Here is a 25895-nt window from a genome sequence, read left to right on the forward strand (position 1 = left end):
CTGTCCTATTTTTTATTATATTATTATAAAATGAGTTCAAGATATTATGCTTTTAAAGACCAATAGGAAAATATTTCAAAACTTAATGGTAGCATTTTCTATCCAACATTTATATTCATATATATATATATATATATATACATATATATGTATATATATATGTATATATATATATATATAACACCCCCCACCACCCTCAAAAAGCTTTATTTTTTATAAGATTATCATCAACCATAGTCTTTAGGCAGGTTAGGCCTTTGGAAGGGAAGTCTCAGCCTAGTTCAATCTGTAGGATAAATCTCCCTGCTATTTATAGGCATATGAAACATAAAAATCCATGAAAAGGCACTCATAAAGTAGTAACAACTCAACATTGTGGATTTACTCGTGAATCAGGCCTAAGATTTTTAGAAAATATCCTCTGTGTATGTGGTAGCTTCTGTTTGTACTTTACCCTTTCTTCTACCAAATGAACGCCCATAATAGTTCTTTTTTTTAAAGATTTTATTGGGAAGGGGAACAGGACTTTATCGGGGAACAGTGTGTACTTCCAGGACTTTTTTCCAAGTCAAGTTGTTGCCCTTTCAATCTTAGTTGTGGAGGGTGCTGTTCAGCTTCAAGTTGTTCTTTCAGTCTTAGTTGTGGAGGGCACAGCTCAGCTCCAGGTCCAGGTCCAGTTGCTGTTGCTAGTTGCAGGGGGCGCAGCCCACCATCCCTTGCAGGACTCGAACTGGCAACCTTGTTGCTGAGAGGACGCACTCCAACCAACTGAGCCATCCAGGAGCTCAGCGGCAGCTCAGCTCAGGTGCTGTGTTCAATCTCAGTTGCAGGGGACGCAGCCCACCATCCCTCGCGGGACTTGAGGAATCGAACTGGCAACCTTGTGGTTGAGAGCCCACGCTCCAGCCAACTCAGCCATCCGGGAGGCAGCTCAGCTCAAGGTGCCGTGTTCAATCTTAGTTGCAGGGGGTGGAGCCCACCATCCCTTGTGGGACTCCAGGAGTTGAACCAGCAACCTTGTGGTTGAGAGCCCACTGGCCCATGTGTGAATTGAACCGGCAGCCTTCGGAGTTAGGAGCGTGGAGCTCCAACGGCCTGAGCCACCAGCCGGCCCCATAATAGTTCTTTACATACCTCAGTATAATAGCATTCTTTCCCCATTACAACATTACTACTATATTTGGTTTGGGGGAATTTTAAAAAACATTTTGGAACTATAACTTGATAGTGAGTTTTATAATTCTGATATCCATAAAAGGTCTACAAGTCATCTGAAACCCTGTAAACCATATTTATAGCCAATCATTCAGTAACTAATTCTGCCAGCTGTGTATTCTAGTCTTCAAAAACAAAGGGCACCCATCAGAATGGCTAAAATTTTACTACTGACAATATCAAGTGTGTACAAGGATTTAGAACAATTGGAACTTTATACACTGCTGATCAGGATGTAAATTGGTACAACTACTTTGTAGTACTCTTGGCAGTATCTAGTAAAGCTGAAAATATGTATAATCTATGACCCAGCAGTTTCAGTCCTAAGTATATATATATCCAACAGAAATGCATACATATGTGCATGTCAAACGACAGGTATTAACAGTGCTATTCATAGTAGCCCCAAATGGAAAACGACCTAAATGTTCATTATCAATAGAATGGATACATAAATTGTAGTTTCCATCCTGTAATAAAATACTATGCTGCGTTGAAAATCTATGACACTACTGCATGCAAGAATATGGTTAAATTCTCACAAAAGTAATGTGTTGTCAGATACAACGATAATACATACTATATAATTCCATTTGTATAAAGTTCAAAAATAGACAAACTCATTCAGAATGGTGGTAATTTGAAGGGTGGTCGTGACTAGGGGAGGGCACATTGCAGACTCTGATTTACTGTTAATGTTCTTCTAACTCTTGATGTGGGTAGTGGCTACACAAGTGTATTCACTTGTAAAAATTAAGTTAAACATTTTTCTATACTAATGTATATGCAGTTTTCTGTATTTTTGTTTTACTTCAATAAAAGTTTTACTGAAAAAACAAAGGGTATCCTGGACAAGAAAAAAAATATAAACCATATGTAATATATTGGAATTAGACATTTTTCTTGAAGAAAACAAAAAAGTCAGTTGGCCGGGCATGTTTCCTGGCCAGGTTCTTATTCAGTCAGACTCTTACTATTGCTATTACTATTTCCATTATTTGAAATCTGAACCTCTCTTCCTAAGACTTCAGTGCTTTAAATTTAAAATAGTGTATTGTACATTGAGGTTTAATCCATTTGGAATATATAGTCATATTAAGAGTGTTAAGATCTAAAATGATTTATTTTCCATATCTTGTTTTTTTCTCAATAACCTACCTTTTATAAACAAAGAAATGAAAGTAATTTTGGTTGTTTCACACTTTCATTTCATACATAAATTTTTTCTTCTTTAAGTCACTCTTACTGGAATATAAAATACTTGAAAGTCTGTGCTCATTAAGAAGCAGTGTATGAGTCTCTGAACTCTGAAATGCCATAATTGTATTGGCTACATTTAATGGTTATTAGTTAACTAAATGGTTAATTATTTGCTATTTAAAATCTTAATTTTATCTTATTTTTTAATACGGCAATTAAATGATGATAACATAGGCAGCTATTTTAGTTCTGCACTATTTGGTGTAGCCTACAACAGAAATGGAATCTTTTTCAGCTGGCTTTGGAGATTATAAACATGGCACTGCAACTTTAAAATTCTAGAAGAAATCTTCTTAGCAAGTAGAATGATTTTCCTCTTAGCACATAAGTGATTTTAGGCTTATACTTTTCATGTGTCTTTCTAAGACATCAGTTGTTAAAATATGCCTGCGTAAGAAATTTATAAATCAAGTTTTAAAAAAAGATTTCTGTAAGATTGTGTTAAGAAAAAAAAAATTGGGGGAAATGAATTATATGACCCAATATCCATTTTCAGAGATATGTTAGCCTTTGTTCCATTTTTATTTCTTTTTTATGTTGTAAATTAACTATCCCTGCACATTTCCTTGGCCACATTAGAGATGTGAAATATTAAGTGAAATGTCAAATAGGAACAACTATAAAGGAAGAAAAATGAATGGCAAATGGCGTAGGTTTAACCAGAGTTCATGTTGCTTTCTGAACTGCTTTATTGAGTAACTTAAACATATTGTTGCTGGTTGTAATCTATTCTCAATACCTTGTACAATGCAAAGAAATATTTTTATTTTCAGAGAAAACTTGGATATATTTGCATTGCAATCGACTTTCTCCTTTAAATCTGTATCCTATAATGCATTTTTAAATATACAACCAAATTGATATTTGTTTTGAAGGATATTATTAAAATATAGCATTGATTCTTCATTGTAAATATTAATAATATATTTTCATGTCAGGAAGTCCCTATTGGTGACTAATGTGTAACTCATGGTCACTAATAGAGAAATGATAACTCATATATAATTATAATACTTAGTGTGTTCTTTTGAGTACACAGTTTCCTTGAGAATTGTTCCACCTTCACTCTATCCACTCTGAGACTCACTAGTTAGAGAAATAGTTAGAAGAAAAATGGTAGGACTTGGTTGTTGATCATATAACAGTGATGAAGGAGGGGAAGGAATCTAGAATGATATCCATGTTTTCAGTTTGAATGATGGGTGCATGATTGTGCCATTTATTGAGATCAAGAATGCAGGGTGTTGTGGAGGGTGGTGGGAGATGAAATGGTGCATTCTGTTTGGTCCTATTTAGTTATAAACTCTTTGGGATGTCCAGATAGAGATTTGCAGGAGGCCACTGGGTATATATCAAAAGTTTAGGAAAAGATTTCAGGGCTGGAAATGTAAAGTTAGGATTATGCAGGTAGTAGTTAAAATCAGTGTAGCTGAGCTCTCCAAGAAGAGCTTGTAGAAAGAACAGAGCATGGCTCAAGGACAGAACCCTAGAAAATTCTAGTGTTTGATGGTGATTGTAGGAGGGAATGCCCTAGAGAAGCCATGAAGAGTAGTTCAGGGAAGGTGAACCAAAAACCAGAATAGATTTAGTAGTTCAAGCTCCTAAAAGATGTGTAAGCCCTGGTTATGAGTGACTAACACAGTGACCAGTACAGAGTTAAGTGCCCAATAAATATTTGCTGAATGAATGAGCTGTCAGTTATGCCAAATGCAGAAGAAATAAGAACTAAGACACATTCGTTAAATTTGGTATTATGGGGGCCATTGTAACTTTTGCAAGAATAATTCCAAATGGTAGGAGATTGAGGGTGGGAGAATGTAGACAAGGAGTAAGACTGGTAAGAAGTTTAATTTAGAAGGAAACAAAAGGGGTGGTCGCTGGAGAGGGACACAGGGTAAAGGAAGTGATTTTATTTATTTATATATTTTTCTGTGGTTGATAAAGGATTGAACATCTAATAAAATCACATAGAGAAGGAAAGGTCGAAAGCATAAGAAGAAAAGATCTACTTGGTGGAATAAAATCTAGAAAGATAGCAACAGGATGGGATCAAATGCATAAGTGGAGGGATTGGTCTTGAAAGCCTCGCCTTTGGAGACCAAAGGGAAGAAAACAAGGATGGATAAAGATACATACAGTTTTGTTGGTGGGACATGAAATAAAGGTGACTTCCATATTGGTAATCTTAATAATCTGGAAATGGGAAGTGAGATATTCTGAAGAAGATAAAAGGGGTAGTGTGAGGTCAAGGACTTGCATGTAGTAAGGTTCAGAGCAGTATAAATGTTCCTCAACTTACAAATGGGGTTATGTCCAGAGAAATGCATTGTAACTTAGAAATAGTATAAGTAAAAGATGAATTTACTACGTCTAACCTGCTGAGCATCATAACTTACTAGCCTATTTTAAACGTCCTCAGAATACTTACGTTAGTAGCCTACTGATGAGCAGTTATCTTCAGTTTCATCTCAAGAGTAATTGCCGTCCTCTTCTCACCAAGAGTAGGAGATACAGATAGGGGTTTTGTAGACATGATGGGGTGCAAAAAACACAACATCCAAAAAACCCTGGCAACACAGTACACTGTAGAGTATCAGTTTTTCACCCTGGTGATCACTGCTGCCGCCCAGAATCACGAGAGTATGGTATTGCATATCACTAGCTAGGAAAAGATCAAAATTCAAAGTATGGTTTCTATAGAATGCATATTACTTTCACATCATTGTTAACTCAAAAAATTGTAAGTCGAACCATCATAAGTCAGCAATCTGAGAATAGAGAGGACAAGTAAAAAGATTTGTCGGGCCACATTGAAAACCCATCAGCTTCTGTTTACTGTGGTTCTTTCTAATCTTATAAGCTTATATTTTATGGGTCAAAACTGTATTAGTAAAAAAGTCATTTTTACTGCCAGAGAAAGAAATAGTACAGGCTATTAGGTAAAATGTGGTAATAAGATATTTCAGTTTTACTCAGAAAATAGTATAGTAGATACTGTTAACATTTAACAATTAAAACATTTTATTTTGTGTTACCATATTTGTTGAATAGTCATTGCTTTTTTGTTAACTTTGTTCATCAGTGTTTTTAATAACTACTTTTAAAAAAATGAATAATTTGCTTTTCTTTTTCTGAGTAAAATAAAAGATAATTTTACCCTGTGAAAGGATTTGAGTTCTTCCAAAAAAAAAAAGCACCATGTAAATTCTAAATACTAATTATGATAATTACATAATGACTCTAATAAGAGGTAGAACCTATATTAACTGCTTTTCCATCATTTTGAAGATCTACAAATATCCTATTGGTTTTAACAGAATAATGTAGTTCATTTTGAGGTCTTATTAAGGCTTAGTATAAATTCTGCATTGCTTTGATTTTAGGATACTTCAATTTAAATGCAGTATTAGGAAATTTTATATATAGGACTGTATTCAATTTTCTCTGCTAAATCCTCAAATTTCATAACCTTTTACACTCATTTTCTGGAACTTAGTCAAAATAACCAAGGAAACAGTTACTGCGATTGATGACACTGTATTCATGGTTGTAGTGGTTCATATATTTTGCTGGTCTTGTTAAACAGTTTAGTCAAACTAATGGAAATTTGAATTTACGTTTTACACTTCCTCTAATTGCTTATGTTCAAAGGCCCCAGAACCATGAAGAAAAGTAAATTGCCTCTGGATATAATTCTAAACCTGTAGTGGCCTTTTATTTTATCTACTTAAGTAGTTTTATAAACATCCATAATATTGTGTATATTTTTTGAAACTTCTCCCCCAAGAAAAGTAAGCTTCAGTGGTTTAGGTTTGTTTGTTGTTGTTTTTTTCTTTTTATTATGGAAAATTTCAAACATGTAATAAAAATGGAGAGAATAGTATAGTGAATCCCCATGTGCCCATCACCATGTTTCAAAAATTTATCAACATGACCAGTCCCCCCTCCCACCTGTTATCATCCTGATTATTTATAAATTCAACCATAAGCATCTCGTTATGTATTTTTAAAAAGAATAGTTTTTAAAACCTAAGCACATCACCATTATCATTACTAACATTTTTAACAATTTTTTAATATCAAGAATTCTTATACATGTTCTTCATCCCTAGTTTATTTGAATCGGGCTCCAAGTAAGATCCATATATTGCAACAGATTTGTATTGTTTCAGTGTCTTTTAAGACCACAGTATTTTAACACTCCCAACCCCCCATCCGGTTATTCTCTTTAGTTTATTTGTTGCAGAAACCAGGTTGTTTATCCTGTAGACATTTTCACAGTCTGGATTTTGCTGATTGGACTAGTCTGATCAGATTTCGACCTGATTTTTTTGTTTTGTTTTTTCCAAGAATACTTGTTAGGTGGTGTTGTACAGCTTAATATTCTTAACATTACTGCATCTCCTGTTAAATTGTATGGGAAAACAAAATTTTCATTAAAGGTTTCTTACAATAGGGACTTAGAAAAAATATGTTTATGTATGTGTAAACACTAACTGTTTCATAACCAAATGAATGACCTAAATTCTTGGGGGGTAAAATCCTGTAGTCATAATGATAATGCAGAAATGAAGTGTTTGCTTGAAATCACAGAAGACATTGAATTTTCTGATAATTGTGTTGATACTCAGAGTTAATTATTAACTCTTATAGACAGTCAGGCACATGGTAAACAATGACACAGCATTAAAATGAGCTACTACTTTAATTGTGGTAAGTTCAATTTTGTTTTATTTAGTAATGTTACATAATGTTTACTTACGGCCTTTTGTGTATAGTCTTTGATTGTTCTACAAAGGTGTTATTTGAGAGCAAGTCTAGATCTTTAAATTACAGTATAAACTTCTGCTTTAACACATGTAATTCTATACTATTAGGTTATTTTACATGACTGGTAAACAGTTTATATACAACTCTTTTTCATTTTAGCCAGGACTAAAAGAAGTGGTAGAATCCTGTCGAGGAAAAAATCTATTTTTTTCTACCAATATTGATGATGCCATTAAAGAAGCTGATCTTGTATTTATTTCTGTAAGTATTTCCCTTTGCTATGGGAGTTTTAACGTATTCTTATCTATATAGAAGTTTCATTTTATTTTAATAGTAAATCCATTGTATTAAGCCAGAGCATTGCTTAGTAGCCATTGTCCAGTTTAATTTTGGTTGTCACTAACGTTGTCCAACATTTCACCAAACCCTATAATCATTTGGTCAAATATGTCATTTCAGACCATTAAACAAATAAATTCAGAGAAAGTTCTAGTCTGATATCTAGAATTAGGAAGTACTGGTAATGTATGAGCACATGTGTGATAGTATATATATTTCATCATTTCTTGTTTCCACTGGTGGGTAGAGGTGAGGTAAAGAGAATCAGGTAAAGTTTACTTGCAAACTTACAGGCATCTCCTAACTAGGTAAATTATGTTCCAAAAGTCATTTTAAATTAATTGTTTGGAAGTTGGCATATGTTGGTTAGGTTATCAGGCTAGTCCGCGGGCACCTTCAGCTTATAATTTGGCTAAACTGTTGTACCTCTGCAATGAAAAAGAAATAGATCTAATGCTTGGGAGTAAACTCTAGTAACTCAGTATTTCAACCAAGGTAACTTATTTCTTGATGTCCGGGTAACCATCTACTCAAATATTCTGTGTGTGATGGTATAGTTATCAACCATTTGGTGGCTAGGGTGTTATATGACTCAAGGCCTTTAGGGCCTGAAGAATAAAGGGCAAGGCAGTGGTGTGAGCTTTGATGGGGTCCTACGAGATAAAGGAAGGAAACACCATGAGGTCCATAGAGGGTAGATGCTGTTGAATTGATTATACATTTGTTAAGGTCTGTAAGTTGTTGAATAAGGGGTTTTCTGACTGGTGAGACAAAAGCAGTACTGTGAAGCTTTGTGAACTCCAGAAGAAAGTGGTAATGAAGCCAGTGGTAAAACTGTTATAAATTAAGTCTGTTATAAATTAAGGGTAAATGGGATCAAATATATGGTGATGGAAGGAGAACTGACTCTGGGTGGTGAACATGCAGTATGATATATACCATGTTTCCCCGAAAATAAGACCTGGCCGGACAATCAGCTCTAATGCATCTTTTGGAGCAAAAATTAATGTAAGACCCTGTCTTATTTTGCTATAATATAAGACCGGGTCTTTATAATATAATATAATGTAATGTAATGTAATGTAATGTAATGTAATGTAATGTAATGTAATGTAATGTAATGTAACATAAGACCGGGTCTTATATTATTTTTTGCTCCAAAAGACTCATTAGAGCTGATTGTCCAGCTAGGTCTTATTTTTGGGGAAACAGATTAGATGATGTATTACAGAATTGTACACTTGAAACCTATGTAACTTTACTAACCATTTTCACCCCAATAAACTTTAATTAAAAAAAGAAAGAAAGGAAGAAAGAAAGAAAATTAAAAATAAATAAATTCTCTTTTTTTGGCATCCTTAATTGCTTCAGAGAAATTGATGCAGCTTCTATGACTTACCTACCCATCCTCTGCTTAAGTTTGCAGAAGGTTAGGGAAGAGGCAGAGAAAATAAGAAAATATTTCGGAGTAGCTAGATACTTGGAGTTAATCAAGAAGTTACTGACTTTCCATCCTAGAACCATGGCCCAATTTGTCCATAACCTCACAGAGAAGGTTATGGTGCTGGTCAACGGTGCTGTGACTTAGTCGAAGCCTCAATTGGCCACATGTTGGTGCCATGCCAAGGTTGAGCTGGTTCCTCCAACATCTGCTGAGATCCTTACAGCTATTCAGAGCTTAGGAAAAAAAGTCATTAGTGCTCAAACTGGTAGCTTCAAACAGCTCACAGTTAAGGAAGCTCCGCTGAATGAGGTGGCCAGTGAGGTGGGGATGTGGTTTCATGTTGGCGAGACCATAGGCAAGCGTGGCATCATTGGCTATAAGGTTTGAAGACCAATCTTTAACTTTTGAAGACCAATCTGTTTCTTTTGGGTTTATTATTTGAATGTTCTTAGGCCATGTGTGATCAAACTGGTATTTGAATGAAATATGTTAAAGGGAAAAAAAAACAAGTTACCTTATTTCTCTGATTATCTTAGTTTGGCTAACCAGACCCTGGAATAGCAATTGGGAAATGTTCTGTAAAAAAAGTATTTAAAAATAATCTACTCTCAGACAATAGAGTCCACCATAGGGTGGTCTGGCACAGATAGCTGGTTTTACGTTTGTCTCACTGCCCATCTAACCTGAGCTGCCCCGAATTTTTCCAAGCTGTTGCTTTGTGTGCCTGCCTGTTTGGGTAATTTATTATTGTATAACTCATATCTAGTTTCCATTCTCTGGATCGTTTTTTTTAAAAATTCGCTTCTTGTATGCTTTTCATTATGGAAAATATCAAACGTATACAAAAGGTGAACATAGTAATATAATGAACCCCTATATACTCATTCTCCATTGTCAACAGTTAATCATGGCTGATCTTGCTTCGTTACTACTTCTTTTTACTTCTTCCCACCCCAGATTTTTTAAGGCAAATTCCAGATGGGAATACTTTTATACAAATCAGTTTTCCTTTGTTATCTTCAGAGCGCCTTTACCAGGGGACCCCATCTGATCATCTCCCACCTCTGGCATGTTTTACCTTATCCCATCAGCCAGCTGTCATTGCCCTTCTGACTCCACTGCACCCGGCCGTCTATGACTAAGGCTTTTCCCAAGTCGTGCCATGCACAGAAACAATTTTTTCGTCTTGCTTTCACACCTCAACTCAATCTTTAAGTTTTGATTTATTTTGGCTAATTCCTTTATTTAGTTTCCCATTAGGTCATAAGCTTGTCAAGGGAAGAGAATTGGTGCTACTTATTACTGGTTCAAAAATTACTCCTCTATACAATTTTGGATTTTTCAGAGTACTTTCATTTTTATCAGAGTGTTATAAAACTCGTGTTAGATTTTAGAAAGTGTGTTAGCCTCATTTTCCAATCAGGTCATTGAGGCAAAGGCAGCCACACTCCACCAAGGTTATATAATAGAGTTAAGCCAAAACTAAATGCCTAGAATCTGGGCTCATGATTTATTTTTCTTTCTATTTGATAGTCTTTGTCTACATAGTATTCTGTATCCTGAAGATGCTAGATGATTTCCTAGCTTTAATGAGACAAGAAAGCATTTGTGAATGATACTGCAAGCATTTTTTAAAGCTTTTGATATAGGCCTATAAAAATGGAGAATGAAAAAGGAGTTCGAAGTGTAGTTTTAAAGACCATGGTAATATGTTACATACAATAAAGAGAGGAAAGAAGAGAAAACTTACATTTCATTTCAGATTGTGAACACTTATTGAATGAGCTCTCCAGAAGCTTCAAGCTTTCCTTCTGGTGAAGATTATATTTATGAAGTACATTATTTTCCAGGAACTAATAGAGGGTTCAAGTCAGGGCTACTGATGGTCGTTAACTTCCCACATGACTAGGTAATTGATGGTCCAGGGCCTATCTGGAAATCACTGAGTATCTCACAGATTATCTGTTCTTACTCCCTTACACTTTCACCAGGTGAACACTCCAACAAAAACCTATGGAATGGGGAAAGGCCGTGCAGCAGATCTGAAGTATATTGAAGCTTGTGCTAGACGCATTGTGCAAAACTCACATGGGTACAAAATTGTGACCGAGAAAAGCACAGTTCCTGTGCGGGCAGCAGAAAGCATTCGTCAAATATTTGATGCAAACACAAAACCCAACTTGAATTTACAGGTATTAAAAAAAGGAAGCATTAGAATCTGGTTCTTATGTAAACATTGATGCCTTAAAGTTGTTCATAATTAATGCTATTAATTCTAGGTGCTGTCCAACCCTGAGTTCTTGGCAGAAGGAACGGCCATCAAGGACCTCAAGAACCCAGACAGAGTACTGATCGGAGGGGATGAAACCCCAGAAGGCCAGAGAGCGGTGCAGGCACTGTGTGCTGTATATGAGCACTGGGTTCCCAAAGAAAAGATCCTCACCACCAATACCTGGTCTTCAGAACTTTCCAAACTGGTTGGTACATGACATTCAACTCTCCATTAAATTTAAAGCCAGGGACTTATTTCTCTTAAATCTAATAAGTGACATAGCTACTTTCTTAATAAAAGGTATACTTTTGAAGATAGTATTCTTATCCATTATGAAGTAATTTTCACGAGGGGGACCAAATATTAGTGTATAAAATATTCTGGAGAATTATAACATTTTCATGAATTGTAAGATAAAATGGAGGATACATTAAAAGAGTAATTTTTAAAACCATTCTTTTCCCTTCTTTTACCCTCTTTCTTAATCATCTTTCTTTTCTAATGAAAACATTTTCCTTTACCAGCCCATCCATTGCCTCCTCACATTGAGACCATCCATAACTTTTTTCTTTCAGTAACTGGCATCAAATCAAAGAAATATAACCCAGATATATAAAATTGCTATTTTAGCTCATCATACGCACCCACCCCCCCCCCTTTTGTTTTTTTAGGCAGCAAATGCTTTTCTTGCGCAGAGAATCAGCAGTATTAACTCTATAAGTGCCCTCTGTGAAGCTACAGGAGCCGACGTGGAAGAGGTGGCCAGGGCTATCGGGATGGACCAGAGAATTGGAAATAAGTTTCTGAAAGCCAGTGTTGGTAAAATGAAAATTTTTGGCACATAGTCGGTTCATTATCTAGGTCTCTAAATTTAAGGAAGTCTTTAACTCAATGTCCTTAAAATAATTATTCCATTATACATGCAGCCTTTGGCCTTTCATGCACTTTTTAAGTGAGGCAGCAGTTACTTGCATTGTTTCATAATTACTGACTGATTAGTAGAAACATAGTTCAGTGTTTTAGAAGGAATAAATTTGTATTTATTTAGGAAGAATAAACTTGGGGGACCACATAGTAAATAACTCAAGTAACACCTTATCAAAGCAGGTAATAAACAATTCACTATCATTTGCTTTTCCTACTAATGTTTTTGGAATGTGGCCTGGGTGAAATATGGTTCATTTTTATTATTTGCAGATTCCGTATTTGTGAGTTAGCTTACTCACTAAAATTTATTTGTAACCCCCAAATCAATACTCATAGTGTTTCGTGGTCATTTATTTGCAGACATGAACAGAGCAGCAAAAAATTTGAGTCACATTCTCAGCTGAAGCTGAATAAGGCATTGCCCTTTGCCTCCTTTCAGTGCTGCAAACATCTGCTCTTTTTGTGGTCTATTAAATGCCCCGTTTTTCACATTTTGTGCTTTTTGTTGGTGATCTCACTGTTTACAATGGCCCCCAAGTATATTGATGAAGTTCTATCTAGTGTTCTGAAGTGCCAGAAAGCTGTGCTGTGCCTTAGGGAGAAAATGTATATGATTAGATAAGCTTCGTTCAGGTACAAGTTATAGTGCTGTTGACTGTGAATTTACTCTTAAGGAACTAACAATACATATTAAATAAGGTGTCTATAAATAGAAACACATAAAACAAGGTTATGTATTGACTGGTTGATGAAAATGTGACCAGAAACTACAGGAACCTGACTGCACTTTACCTAGGAGCAGTGCTTCAGCATTTGCTAATTCAGTGTTTGTGGCAATTTTGTAGGACATAACTACCGAGTATAATAAAAACTGACTGTATTATTTGATATGTTAATAAGGTTGATATAAAAGTAAATAGAACCTTTTATAGGGCCATAGGCAACCTGTCCTGCACTTCGGGGCCTTACGCCATTTCCTAATAGTGCTTTCCCTGGCCTCTTCTATCTTTTTGATATTTTCTTCTAGCTACCATTTAATAAAAATAGCAACTATTTACTAAAGGCATATTATATACCACGTTCTGCATCAGCACTTTATATATCTCTATATTAATCTTTGTAACCTGTTATGAAGGTGTCTTTATGGAGATGATTGAGGATCAGGGAAAATTTTGCAACTTTCTCAGAGTCATACAACTATTGAGTGGCTAGTTATTTCTGACTCCCGAGCCCATGCCAACCTTCACGGTATACTGTGTTGCACTAGAACGGGTGCGCACAGCTTGTTTTTGTAAATAAAGTTTTATTGGAACATAGCGGTGCCTATTTGATTATATATTGTCTATGATGGTTTTTGAACTACAAAGGCAGAGTTGAAGAGTTGTGCCAGAGACTGTATGACCCACAAAGATTAAAATATTTATTATCTGGCTTATAAAGGTTTGCCAGCCTGGTGCTAGAGTTAGATATGTGGTGCAATAATACCAGATGAGTGAAGAAAAAAATAGAAAATATAGCTATAATAAAACTTTAGCTAAAAAATTATTTGAGATTTCTTTATAGAATTGATTAGTTGCTTGCAAATTTCACACAATTTATAAACCCATTCATTTTCCAATATCTGAATTTTAGTATTAAAAATCCTAGCATAGGTCTTCTGATTTAGTGTGACAGAAATTTGTCACGTGATTCGGTTGTGTGGCTCCTAAATGAAAATATTGTCATTTTCTTTTTCTTTAGGTTTTGGTGGGAGCTGCTTTCAAAAAGATGTTCTGAATTTGGTTTATCTCTGTGAGGCCCTGAATCTGCCTGAAGTAGCTCATTATTGGCAGCAGGTATTAAGCTTTATAGTCAACAACTGATGATTAACGTCTAAATAAAACATGTTACCCTTTTTCTGTGAAATATTTTTGATAGGATTTATTTATTCCAGGAACTCAACTATTATTATATGCAATATTTAATTTTAGGTTTATTATTGGGTTTCTATATTTTTAATTTGTCTTTTTTGCTAATCAACTGTAATGGAAGTTTCTGATAAACCGATAAACCAGTATTTCTTCTAATTTTATAACTAAACTTGTTCCCACAGTAAAGCAAGAACGTATTCTAAATTATAATTCTTCTATATCTTGAAAGGCATTAAAATCAAAATACAGGAAGAACCTATAATGATTTCAAGTGGTTTGCATGTGTTGATGTTTGTCTTGTCCCTCTGAGAGTCACAGAGCTAAAATTAAAAAACCTTTCCAAAACTGGAAATAGAGTTAACATTTATTGAGGGCTTACTCTGTGCCAGGGACTCTTTTAAGTCCTTTGCTTAGTGTTCATTTTAGTCCTCATCACTAACATCATCCCCCATGGTGAGGAAGTTGAAACTTAGAGATGTTAAGTGATTTGTCCAAGACACCAGCCAGTGTATATACCTTTCCCCAATATTTTCCCCTCAAGTTTATAATTTTTCAGATTTCAGCACTGGGTGGAAATGTAAGGAAATGCATGTTTTTTAAATGGAAATGTACGCTTTTAAGTTTGTTTCACTCAATCCATCAGGATGGCTTTATCTTACTGTCCATTGTGGGAAAAATGCAGGTAAAGGCTTGATTTTCCAATACTTTGGGCTCATTTCCCAAGTTCCCAGGGTTTGATATAGGCCCTAGCTTAGAATCTTTAAAAAAACACACACAAAAAAGTCTCTTTCCTTACATTCATCTAGCTACCAATATGAAGTCTTGTTTATAAACTCTTAGAAGAGTAACAGACAGGTGATCAGATACTTTTACTGAACATTTAGTTAAAAACTGCCAAATTTTCATGGTGTTATGGTTCATCAAGAGGCAACTGTAACTCTCTGTATATTGTTTGACTATTCTTTGTCCACTTTCGATTCACACTCAATTTTGGTGAGGGGTGAGGGTAAGCATATGAGGGAGTACTTTGGGATTTGATTGCTTACAGTCTTGCTTCCACAGGGTTCGGAGAAGTTGTCTAAGGAGAACACTGTTTTCTGTGTACCTTATTTAGGCTGGCTTCGGAGCTGGACCTCAAATGGGGTTGAAACTTAGCGTGTTCCCCGTTTTTACATCCATCCCAGCCTGAAGCATGGAAAGATAAGCCATAGGAACATTAAAATTTTTAGTATGACTTTACGTGGGGGATAAATTTTTTTTTAATCTGTAGATACTATAGAGGTTGGTTAATCTTTGCCTCATTAATTTATAAGGCTTGGATTCATACAGTAGTACTCATGATACAAATCTGAGCAATGTATGGCACAAGCTTCACTTCTTTTAACTAATCATTGCATAATTGTACATGTAATTTCAGGTCATAGACATAAATGACTACCAGAGAAGAAGATTTGCTTCCCGGATTATAGACAGTCTGTTTAATACAGTGACTGATAAGAAGATAGCGATTTTGGGGTTTGCATTCAAAAAGGACACTGGTGATACAAGGTATCAGTTCTTTAAAATGTTTCAGCCGAGTTGAGTGTGTTAATTCCATATCTTATCCTGTTTGATTGGTGGATGTGTGTGTGTGAAATATATATACTATAAAGAATAAAAATAAACATCCATAATCTCACAAGAAATAGGATCGTACCTATATATTAAACCTCTAAGGTATTAGAGTATATGCCATTTAAACAGCTTAGTAATACTGATTTTTTTCTTCTTCAGAGAATCTTCTAGTATATACGTTAGCAAATATTTGATGGATGAAGGTGCACACCTCCATATATATGATCCAAAAGTACCAAGGGAACAAATAGTTGTGGATCTTTCTCATCCAGGAGTTTCAGAGGATGACCAAGGTAAGGCCTTGAGTCTTATGAGTGACTTTGAGTATAGGCCCCAAAACTTGTTTGTTTTCCAGAAACCTTTGTTGGTTCAGCTTTTATTACATCATTGGCAGGCCCTGTTTTCAACCTCATTTGTCTAAAATCAAACTCTTAGGCATTCCTTTGTCAGCTTTGAATTGAAGTGATGTAGTTACTTTAACGATATTTCCTACATATTCTAAAAAGCTCTAGAGGTTCCAAGGAGATGCTTCTGGGGTAAGATTGGGGGTGCTCCAGGCCCCACATCATCACTCTCAGTGACACTTCAGCCAGACTATTCCATTTCATTCAGACCTTCAAGCCCACTTGCAATCCTAATGTTAAAAATACATAATTTCAAATAACTCCTTTCCTATTGACAGTTTTTTGTTGCTGCTGTTGTTACAGTGTCCAGACTCGTGACCATTTCTAAGGATCCGTATGAAGCATGTGATGGCGCCCATGCTGTTGTTATTTGCACCGAGTGGGACATGTTTAAGGTGAGGCGACAGAAATGGTATTAAGGAAAGTTTTAGAGGTGTTCTAGTATCAGTTGGGGTTGAGTATGTGCTCATGTAGATGTTCTAATTATTCCTTTGGATCTATCTTTGTTAGGAGTTAGATTATGAACGTATTCACAAAAAAATGCTGAAGCCAGCCTTTATCTTTGATGGACGACGTGTCCTGGACGGGCTCCACAATGAACTACAAACCATTGGCTTTCAGGTAATCATGATCCTGGGCTGGTTTGGTTTTATTTGTTTGGTCATGTGCTTTTTAATGGCTTTGTGTTTTAGAATTTTAATATTTGCTCATTTAGCAATAACATGATTCTGAGGCAACATGGTTGTGAATCAGTTCTCTGGGAAGTCTCTATGGGATTTTTGTAAGTCTTCCACTCCCTCCCTAAATTTGTGATCTAAAGGTCATTCAGTGTTTGTCTCCCTTACATAGTACCTGGGAAGTCATCAGTTGCCTATCATATAGGAACAGAATGTGCCCTGCCTTATCTCATATAAAGATCAAGTAAGAAAATACTAAACAAAGTTTTTTACTGGAGCACGAGCCTGCTATACTGAACTGTTTGCAGCACACTGCCCCCCTTAGAGGCCTGGGCTTTTATTCCTGTACAAATGTGGTGAAAACTGCAAAATGCGTAATGGAAACTTCAGTGGTACTGGCCCTCTTCTCATTCAGAGTTTATCAATTAATTATGGAATGCTTCGAGAACTGACAGAACCTCTGCCTAGAATAGTACGTTTATATGTTGCATCTATTTCAGTTCTACCAGGGGTCCCAAAAGTATTATTAAGAAGGAGCTACTTTCTGTTTCCTCCCAGCAGTATGTATGGGGTTGGGAGGCTCAGGGGGAGGTTAGGGAGTATAAAGAATGTGCCAGGGGGTTGCTGTCCGCGTGGTCCTCCAGCAGAGCAGACAGGCGGTGTTCAGAGCCGGCCGTGCGCGTCTGCTCAGCGCCAGCTGTCCTGGAAGCACAATAAGGCCTCACCTACTGTTCAGAATATCTGCTTCTCTGAAACTGTCACCGACTTGCTGAAGAGCCTTCTTATTTAGAATTCAGTGTCCATTTCTCATTCCTGAGAGATTCACTTGCACCAAGCGTCACATGGCATCCTTGTCTGTTAATACTCCACCAAGGGCCTTGGCGGTTCTTCTGGCCCAACCCTCTTCAGTGAATAACAACATGACTTTTCCCAGTCAGGACTTAACTCAGAAATTTACTTTTTAAAAAGTATTTGCAAGGCATAGGTAAATTTTCTCTTATTCCTGTTCTACGCATCTAAGGGAGAAGCTATATAAAGAGGTATACATTTAAACTGAGTTTGAGTTCTTATATGTTAACTTTCCCTAGTAAGGATGAAAAAAGCAATTAGCAATGGAATCACGAAAAAAACCAGACTTTATTAATAGATGTCATTAACTAAGACAATCAATTAACACAAAGCAGAAACCCTTCCTTTGTGGTACAAGTCAGAATTAAATATTTTTAATTCAAAAGACATTTAAGAAAATTGCATGTATATTTATCTCTGCTGTAGAGAGGAGATAAACTTATGGCTATTAAAGAAGCAGTGTCTAAAGATAAGATCGATGATTTTGGATATATAAAAACAGTGTAAAATGTAATCGGCAAAATAAAAAATAAAAATTATTTATTGAAGGCTGACTTGTATGCAAAACACCGTGCTGAATACTTTAATCCTTAACCACAACCCTTTGAGGCAGGTGGAATTAATACAAACAAAGAAGAAAGACCTAGAGAGTTTAGCTAACATAGCAATTACCAGTCAGGATTCCAACTGGGGCCTTTCAGACTCTGAAGTCTGACCTCCTAAAAACTGTTATTACAGCTTTTGCAAGTTTTTTGGAATAAGGAAAGTGGACATGAGAATAGAGTATAGGAGAGCATGTGAATTAACTGGAATTAGTCTCTTAATTGCTTTCATACATGCTACTAAAACAGTGGCGGCATGTGATTCTCTACTCTGAAGGGTTCTGGGGTTGGGATTGGCAGGAGTGAGGGTGTCTAGATATGAATATGAAACATGGCATGTACATTGACTCCAGGAACATAAAAAATAGGGAAGGAGCCAAAGATATTTCATTGCAACTGAGACAACTTGAGGAACATTGTCTGCTTTTAAAAAGAAAAAATAATCTTGGCTTTCTTATACTTCATTATAGTTTTTACATTTATGTATTATAATTGTTAATAGTTTTCTTTCTAAAATCTTTTTTCCCCCTAGATTGAAACAATTGGCAAAAAGGTGTCTTCAAAGAGAATTCCATATGCTCCTTCTGGTGAAATTCCCAAGTTCAGTCTGCAGGATCCGCCTAACAAGAAACCCAAAGTGTAGACAGTGCCATTTTTATTTGTAATTTTTTTTTGGTACTTCAGGATAGCAAGTATCTATCAGATATTTAATGGTAAATGAACCAAGTGTTTTTAAGGAAACAAAACTATTTTTTAATAATCAATTTATACTAGCTATATGGGAATCAGCATATCTGGTAATTATGAATCTAGAATATTTTTTACATATTTTTATAATATAATGTTACCTCAGTGATTGGATGAGTGGCAAATAATCATGTTGATTTTAATGGTGTCGAATTTTGTAAAATAAAAATTAAACTTCAAACACTTTTTACTTACAAAATATCCACAGGCAGCACTTTAATATCGCATTGTAAACAGAAAGGCACTCTTCAGTTTTTCTGATCATCGGTTTGTTTACTTGTCATTAAATATGTGTTTTAAACCGTACAATTGCTGTGCTAAATGCTGGGCTAACCCTATTATCCTTTCAGAAAGTGTCACTTAGAGGTTTCTGGCTTATTTGGATAATGTGTTTTCCAAGCCATTTCTTGGATGCAATAGACAAAATGGGGCCTTTTGTGCTTTACCTTTTTTTTAAAATGCTTATGTTTTTTTCTATGCTTCCATGTTAGAAGTAACCCTTTCGTTTTAATGAGCCATGTCATTGGTTTTTTAGCCCAAAAAGGTCATCACTCCCATTTCCAATCAATCCAAATAAGAGTAAAAGGCAATTTATTTTTTAACATGAACAGAAGAATCAGTAGTGGTCTATTTCATTCCTCTTCACTTTTCGTTTTTCCTCACTGATCATTATTATTTTAGTCCAAGAGCCAAAAATACCTTGACTTTGCATTTTTATTTCCATTATTCATTGCAATTTCCCCTTTTCTTTATATAAGAAAACCAATATAATCTCATATATAAATGTAAAGACAGGTTTTGTGAATTACGTATCGCATAATTCTAAAATAAGAATTTTTGTATGTATTTCCATCTGCTTTTTTCTTATGTCTCCTGTTGACTTATATTTGATTGTTTCTCTTCTGTTTTGTTATTATTGAAATATGTCAGATATCCATTTGATGCTTATGCTCTGCTGAAAGTGTACCAACTGAGTTAAGCAGATATAGGCCTCATCCTTTAGGAATTAATGCTGTGCAATAAGAACACAGAAACAAATAAAGGACAGAAATATCTGTATAGATATCAAACACATAAATAAAAATTCTGCATCAACAACTGTGTGGGTGTATTTTTTGTCACAGTGCAAATAACTGAGTCATGACAGTCTGACGTTAGACAGGAAAAAGTCACTCCTTACGTTTTTGAGAAAAGGGCATTGCATCATTGTGGGAACAGAGACAGGAGAGTCGTTTCCAGGCTCTCGACCTCACGTGGAAAGGTGCTGGCTCAGGTAGTAGATGGCCATCAGCTGTGACTAGTTGGCCATCAGCTGTAACCAGTGAGCCATTGGCCACTGATATAACTGCCCTGGCTGGTCTGGCAGGTGCGGATTGCGGTGAATTGCAGCTAGCAAGTGGGGTTGGTTGGTTGGCAGAGAAGCGGACGGCGAATGCGTCTAGCAGGTGGGTTACCAAGCGCGGGTGGCGGATTGCGGATCGTGTTGATCCTACTTCCTTTGTCTCGCCCAGCTGCCGGCGAAGCTGGGGTGCAGGAGGACCCCTCGTTGGGGTTCTGGCGGATGTTTGCTTTTGTGTCTCGACCAGCCACCATCGAGAGTATAGTGGTATGACTCCCCTATCTGTTGCTCTGTTGTTCCTTTTTGGCCTCACCATATCCTGCGTTCTTGTGCGGGGAGCGGGAACTGAGTCACTGCATGACAATCATACTTTCAAATGATGCAAGAAAGGGAGGAAATTTAGCAAGTAGACTAGGTATCAGTAAACTAACTTGAGCCAAATCTGGCCAGCCGCCTGTGAGCTAAGAATGGTTTTTACATTTTTACGTGATTACATTTTAAATGGTTATGTAAGTCCCCGATTTTGTCCCTTGGCCTGAAAAGCCTAAAAATTTGCGACCTGGTCCTTCAAGAAAATGTTTGCAGAGCCCTAAAAGAGACAAACACCAGAGTATTGGAACATAACACGATCCCTTACTCATAAGATCTGTAAGTAAGGATGAGCTTATTAATTAGAATTTGCTTTACATTGCTGCTTGAAAATACAGAGGGTGCCAAAAAAAGGTATACACATTTTAAGAAAGGAAAACTATTAAAATTGTAATACTCAATATATGCTGATAACAAAAGATGAATACAAGTCACGTTTGACTTCTGCAATTACAAGGGGTGCTCAGAGTGGTTGCCATCAGCGTCCAGACACTTCTGATTACGGCGAACTACTGTTTGAGCAATGTTGACCAAAGTGTCCACTTGTATACATATTTTTTGGCATCCCTGGTATTCTTGTATTATGCTTAATAATTTTATATTCTAGTAAAGGAATTATAACCCAAAAATGTCTTGCTAAAGCAGATAGAATTAGGCACTTTTTTATTTGCAGCATGTTTCAATGCCTACTATTGATGTATAAAAAAATACAGTTACTGACTAAAAGGTAGGAGAATTGGTAAGTGGAGGAAAATGGGCAAAAGATGACTCATAGAGCAATGTAAATGTGATGTTTGTGATAGGAAGGAAGAAAAAAAACAGTAACTGAGGAGGTAACAGTAATTTGTGAGCTTTGTGTGAAAAACTCCCCTACTAAGAAATTTAAAGACCATGATTTTTTTTTTAATTGATAATACAGTTTCTATTTTTATTAGCTAATATTTTTAGTGGGGGTTAATGTATATTGGTGAGATTTATTAACTAATTAAAACTGAAAATAATACATGGGAGTGGTAAAAAAAAAATACCTACAGAAGGGTATATAAAAAATGAAAATCTTGGGTCCGGCCACTGGCCCAGTGGCTCAGGCGGTTGGAGCTCCGTGCCCCTAACTCCAAAGGCTGCCGGTTCGATTCCCACATGGGCCAGTGGGCTCTGAACCACAAGGTTGCCGGTTCAACTACTCGAGTCCCGCAAGGGATGGTGGGCTGCGCCCCCTGCAACTAGCAATAGCAACTGGACCTGGAGCTGAGCTGCACCCTCCACAACTAAGATTGAAAGGACAACAACTTGACTTGGAAAAAAAGTCCTGGAAGTACACACTGTTCCCCAATAAAGTCCTGTTCCCCTCCCCGCAAAAAATGTTAAAAAAAAAAAAAAAAAGAAAAGCTCTCCCACAGTGTGCTCTGCAAAATCACCTGTTATTCCACATAAGACAGGATTTTTTTTTTTTTTTTTTTTTTTTAAGACTTACAGCTTTAAGTCTTAAATGCATCACCTACTAGCATGTGATATCTTGGCTAAGTTTCATCATCTTTAAAATAGAGATACTTCATCTGTAACTCAAAAAGTCATGAGGATTACATGATATCAATGTTTACACAAAGATCTTACTGGCACAGTGGGTGGTAGGCAGGTACTCCCGTTAGACACCATAACAAGCCGGTCCCACTGAACCCGAGTGGAGGGTAGTTTCTGGAATCACTACGAGCACAGTAATTAACACAGCATTATAGGGCAGGCACTACGCTAAGGCCTTTAGGTGTATTTTCTCATCTGTTCCTCACAACTCCTTTGAGATAAGTCCTATTCCCATCTGCAGATGAAGGGCGGAAGGCTAGAAAGATGAAGTAACTTCCTCAAGGTCACAACAGTTTGAATAGGACCTTTTCTTGAAGTTCCTAATTAGGCATCCTCATTATAGAGGTGTTAGGAGGAATGAGTACCTGTGCCCTTAGGCAGAATGGAATAACATTCCAAGGAAAGAATCAGAAGGTGGGGAGGGCCAAACAGCATAAGCAACGGATGAAAAGGATGTGAGTACTTTCCCTTCACCCTCCCGGGGACTCCCAACTAACTGCTCACTTAGAAAGGGGTCTCTGAGGTTCTACAAGAGGCTGGAAACGGGGAAGAGAGGGTAAGGTGGCAAGACGAACTAGTGAAATTAAGGTCTAGCTGTCGAGGTAAGCTCCTTTGTACTAACAGTCAGGTAACTCTTTAAAATATTTCATCTTAGGTGTGAGGATTATAAGGCAGATGCTGTGGGGTGCTAAGAAATGGAGGACACGTAGATGAACGAGCAACCTTGTAGAGAAGGTAAGACATACAGCAATAACTGACTAAATAAGAAAATAGCCCTGAATGATAAAAAGGCAGTGTGGTCACAAAGGTAAAGTTTACTCCAGCTGCGTTTGCCCTAAAGCAAAGCCAGCAGCGCAAAAGACTGGACTTTTGGTTGTTAGGGTTGAATTAAACACGTGCTATTTTTATTCTCTCCTGAAACCATACTAAAACGGCAGTAAAGGCATAAGAAAGCTGTAAACAGACAAGGACAAAGAGAACAGGAGAGGAGACATTCGTGGATGAGCTATGTCAACCAAATTTTGGAAGGTGGAAAGCATTGGGAGGCTAGTAACTACAAAGGAGAGCAAACAGAAACTTCAACGCCCACACAAAGGACTGCCTTCTAGATGCAGGTAATTAGCCCCTTAGACTCTCAATAATTGGAGACACCGGATACCCCAAACGGTGGAGTTGAGGTGTGGGCCTGAAAATGGGACTTTGTTGGAAGATTAAATATGGAATAGGTGCATCCAAGTCTCTACCCTACCTCACAACAAGAAACAACCTTTCTCACCCCTTACTCATAAGATATTAAAGGTTTATTTTCAGGGGAAAGTTTCAGACTTGGGGAGATGCTAGAAGAAGCAAGGGAAGTACATTAAAGCCTGCATACGGAACAGAGACCCACACTGCCCTAGCATACTTGCTTTAAGCCATCTGGCTCTGAGAAAGTTGGCAGCAGTTTATAACCCTCCAGGCAGGAGACTTCAGATTAAAAAAACCCAGAAAAACAACTTGAATGGCTTTAGGGAAATAATCGTGACATTTGTGAGTCCTTCACTGAAAAATCCAGCTCATCCCCCACTTACGGTGAAGCTCTGTATCAGTTAGATAGCATCCTCTACCGCAGCTTTCCTTCAGCTTTAGAGTGGCTCATAGTCTGTATGTAGAGCCAAGCATCACCAGACATTTGAGCAGAGCTTTCAACACAAAAGGCAGAAACAAAACAAACACATGGAACAGACAATGCTCAATGCAGAGGAACCCCAACTTCAAAAAGCGAATTGTCAGAGAAAACTGGAAGAAATTGCAGCTAAGAAACAGGTACAGGATGCTATTATAAAAATAATAATAATAATAAACACAAAGGAATTATCAGAGAAGAGCTTTTTTTTTTTAAAGATTTTTATTGGGGAATGGGAACAGGACTTTATTGGGGAACAGTGTGTACTTCCAGGACTTTTTTTTCAAGTCAAGTTGTTGTCCTTTCAGTCTTAGTTGTAGAGGGCACAACTCAGCTGCAGGTCCAGTTGCTGTTGCTAGTTGCAGGGGGCGCTGCCCACCATCCCTTGAGGGACTCGAGGAATCCAACTGGCAACCTTGTGGTTGGGAGCCTGTGCTCCAACCAACTGAGTCATTCGGGAGCTCAGGAGCAGCTCAGTTCAAGGTGCCGTGTTCAATCTTAGTTGCAGGGGGCGGAGCCCACCATCCCTTGCGGGACTTGAGGAGTTGAACTGGCAACCTTGTGGTTGAGAGCCCACTGGCCCATGTGGGAATCGAACTGGCAGCCTTTGGAGTTAGGAGCACGGAGTTCCAACTGCCTGAGTCACCGGGCTGGCCCAGAGAAGAGGTTTTGAAAATTAAAATGTAGTGGCCAAAATTTTACCAAGGGAATCACTGTCAAATGACATTTTTATGGAAGCCCAATGTAAAATACATTAAAATAGTATACTGTTAGCATAAACGCGTGAGTGTGTGTGTGTGTGTGTGTGGCTTCTAAGTTGCTGGAGTCCCCAGGGGGATGTACGCCATGTACTCAGATCCCTCAGCTGCTGCTCCTGCTGCTGTGTTGCTCTACTCACATTCTGAATCTGTTTTTGGGTGTTATTCCCTTTTTTTGCCTACGGCCACTGGTGCTCACATTTCTTAATGTAATACTTCTAAAGTTAAGATGCTTTCAGCATCAAGTAAGAGAAAATCCTATTCGAACTGGTGTCATGAAGAAAGACATTTATTATCTCACCAAACAGGAGGTGGCTTTCAGGGTTGGCTGATTCAGTGGTTTGAAAAGGGCCAGGGACCTCTGTACTCTGTACTGTTGACTTCTTATAAACCATGTGCATTTATCACTTTCATTTTCTTAAAAATGCCATTTGAGCTACAGAAAGGAAGAGATCAGACATAGTGAAATGGGCACATACATTTTCATACATTGGAGACCACTGATGCATTATTTTGTGCTACCCAATCAAGTATTTTTGTATAGACCTCCTGCCATGTCTGTGCATCTAAATGTGCTTATTAATGCATCATTGTTTAGGAAGGTCAAAGCTCTGCCCTGGCCTTTTAAAACTCAAGCCTATCCTTTCTTGTACAGTTGTGCAAAGGAGTATACCTCTACCGTACTCGTTCACCATTCAAATGTCCAGCCATACCCTGGCATTTGGTCTCTAGTTACAGCATCATGGTCAGTTACGCAATAATGAGAGAATGAATAACATACATTGAGAGACTATTTATAATTCCACTTTGAAACAAACATTTCCTGCTACTCTTTCAAGTTTTTGGATTAAGTTTAACCGGCGAGTATCCTGAGATTGCAAGATGAGGTGTTTTAATATTTCTTAGTTTAGTTACTTAGCTGTGTCAGGATTTTTCTCATTACTGTGCAACCAAAATAAAACGAATAAGTAGACTGCTGAGGCTGACAAGACTGCAAATGTCATTTGTGACTCCAATTTCACATTGTTATCAAAATTGCTTCATTTTATCAGTCACTGTTTTTATATATAGTTGTTACCACACATTGTGCTAGGAAAATGCCATTTTATTTTACATTGGGATTCCATGAAAATTTCATTTGACAAAATGATT

At 37.0% G+C, this 25895-nt stretch overlaps 1 protein-coding gene and 1 pseudogene across 2 annotated transcripts in view; both read left to right on the plus strand.

Moving 5' to 3' along the window:
• Positions 1–20128, plus strand: part of UGDH (UDP-glucose 6-dehydrogenase) — a 30293-nt gene extending 10165 nt beyond the window's left edge. For both annotated transcript variants that reach the window (XM_088790096.1, XM_074324572.2), the window contains exons 3-12: positions 7405–7506; positions 11020–11220; positions 11308–11505; positions 11972–12119; positions 13968–14062; positions 15555–15685; positions 15911–16044; positions 16459–16550; positions 16666–16776; positions 18816–20128. In XM_088790096.1, coding sequence (XP_088646222.1) covers positions 7405–7506; positions 11020–11220; positions 11308–11505; positions 11972–12119; positions 13968–14062; positions 15555–15685; positions 15911–16044; positions 16459–16550; positions 16666–16776; positions 18816–18926 — 1323 coding nt within the window. In that variant the 3' untranslated portion in view covers positions 18927–20128. The remainder of the gene's footprint in view (positions 1–7404; positions 7507–11019; positions 11221–11307; positions 11506–11971; positions 12120–13967; positions 14063–15554; positions 15686–15910; positions 16045–16458; positions 16551–16665; positions 16777–18815) is intronic.
• LOC141569972 (ATP synthase F(0) complex subunit g, mitochondrial pseudogene) lies at positions 7514–11013 on the plus strand (annotated as a pseudogene).
• Positions 20129–25895: the final 5767 nt, after the last annotated feature.

The sequence above is a fragment of the Rhinolophus sinicus genome, chromosome 1, assembly GCF_057876585.1.
Source record: "Rhinolophus sinicus isolate RSI-liver-muscle chromosome 1, RSI-T2T, whole genome shotgun sequence".
NCBI lineage: Eukaryota > Metazoa > Chordata > Mammalia > Chiroptera > Rhinolophidae > Rhinolophus > Rhinolophus sinicus.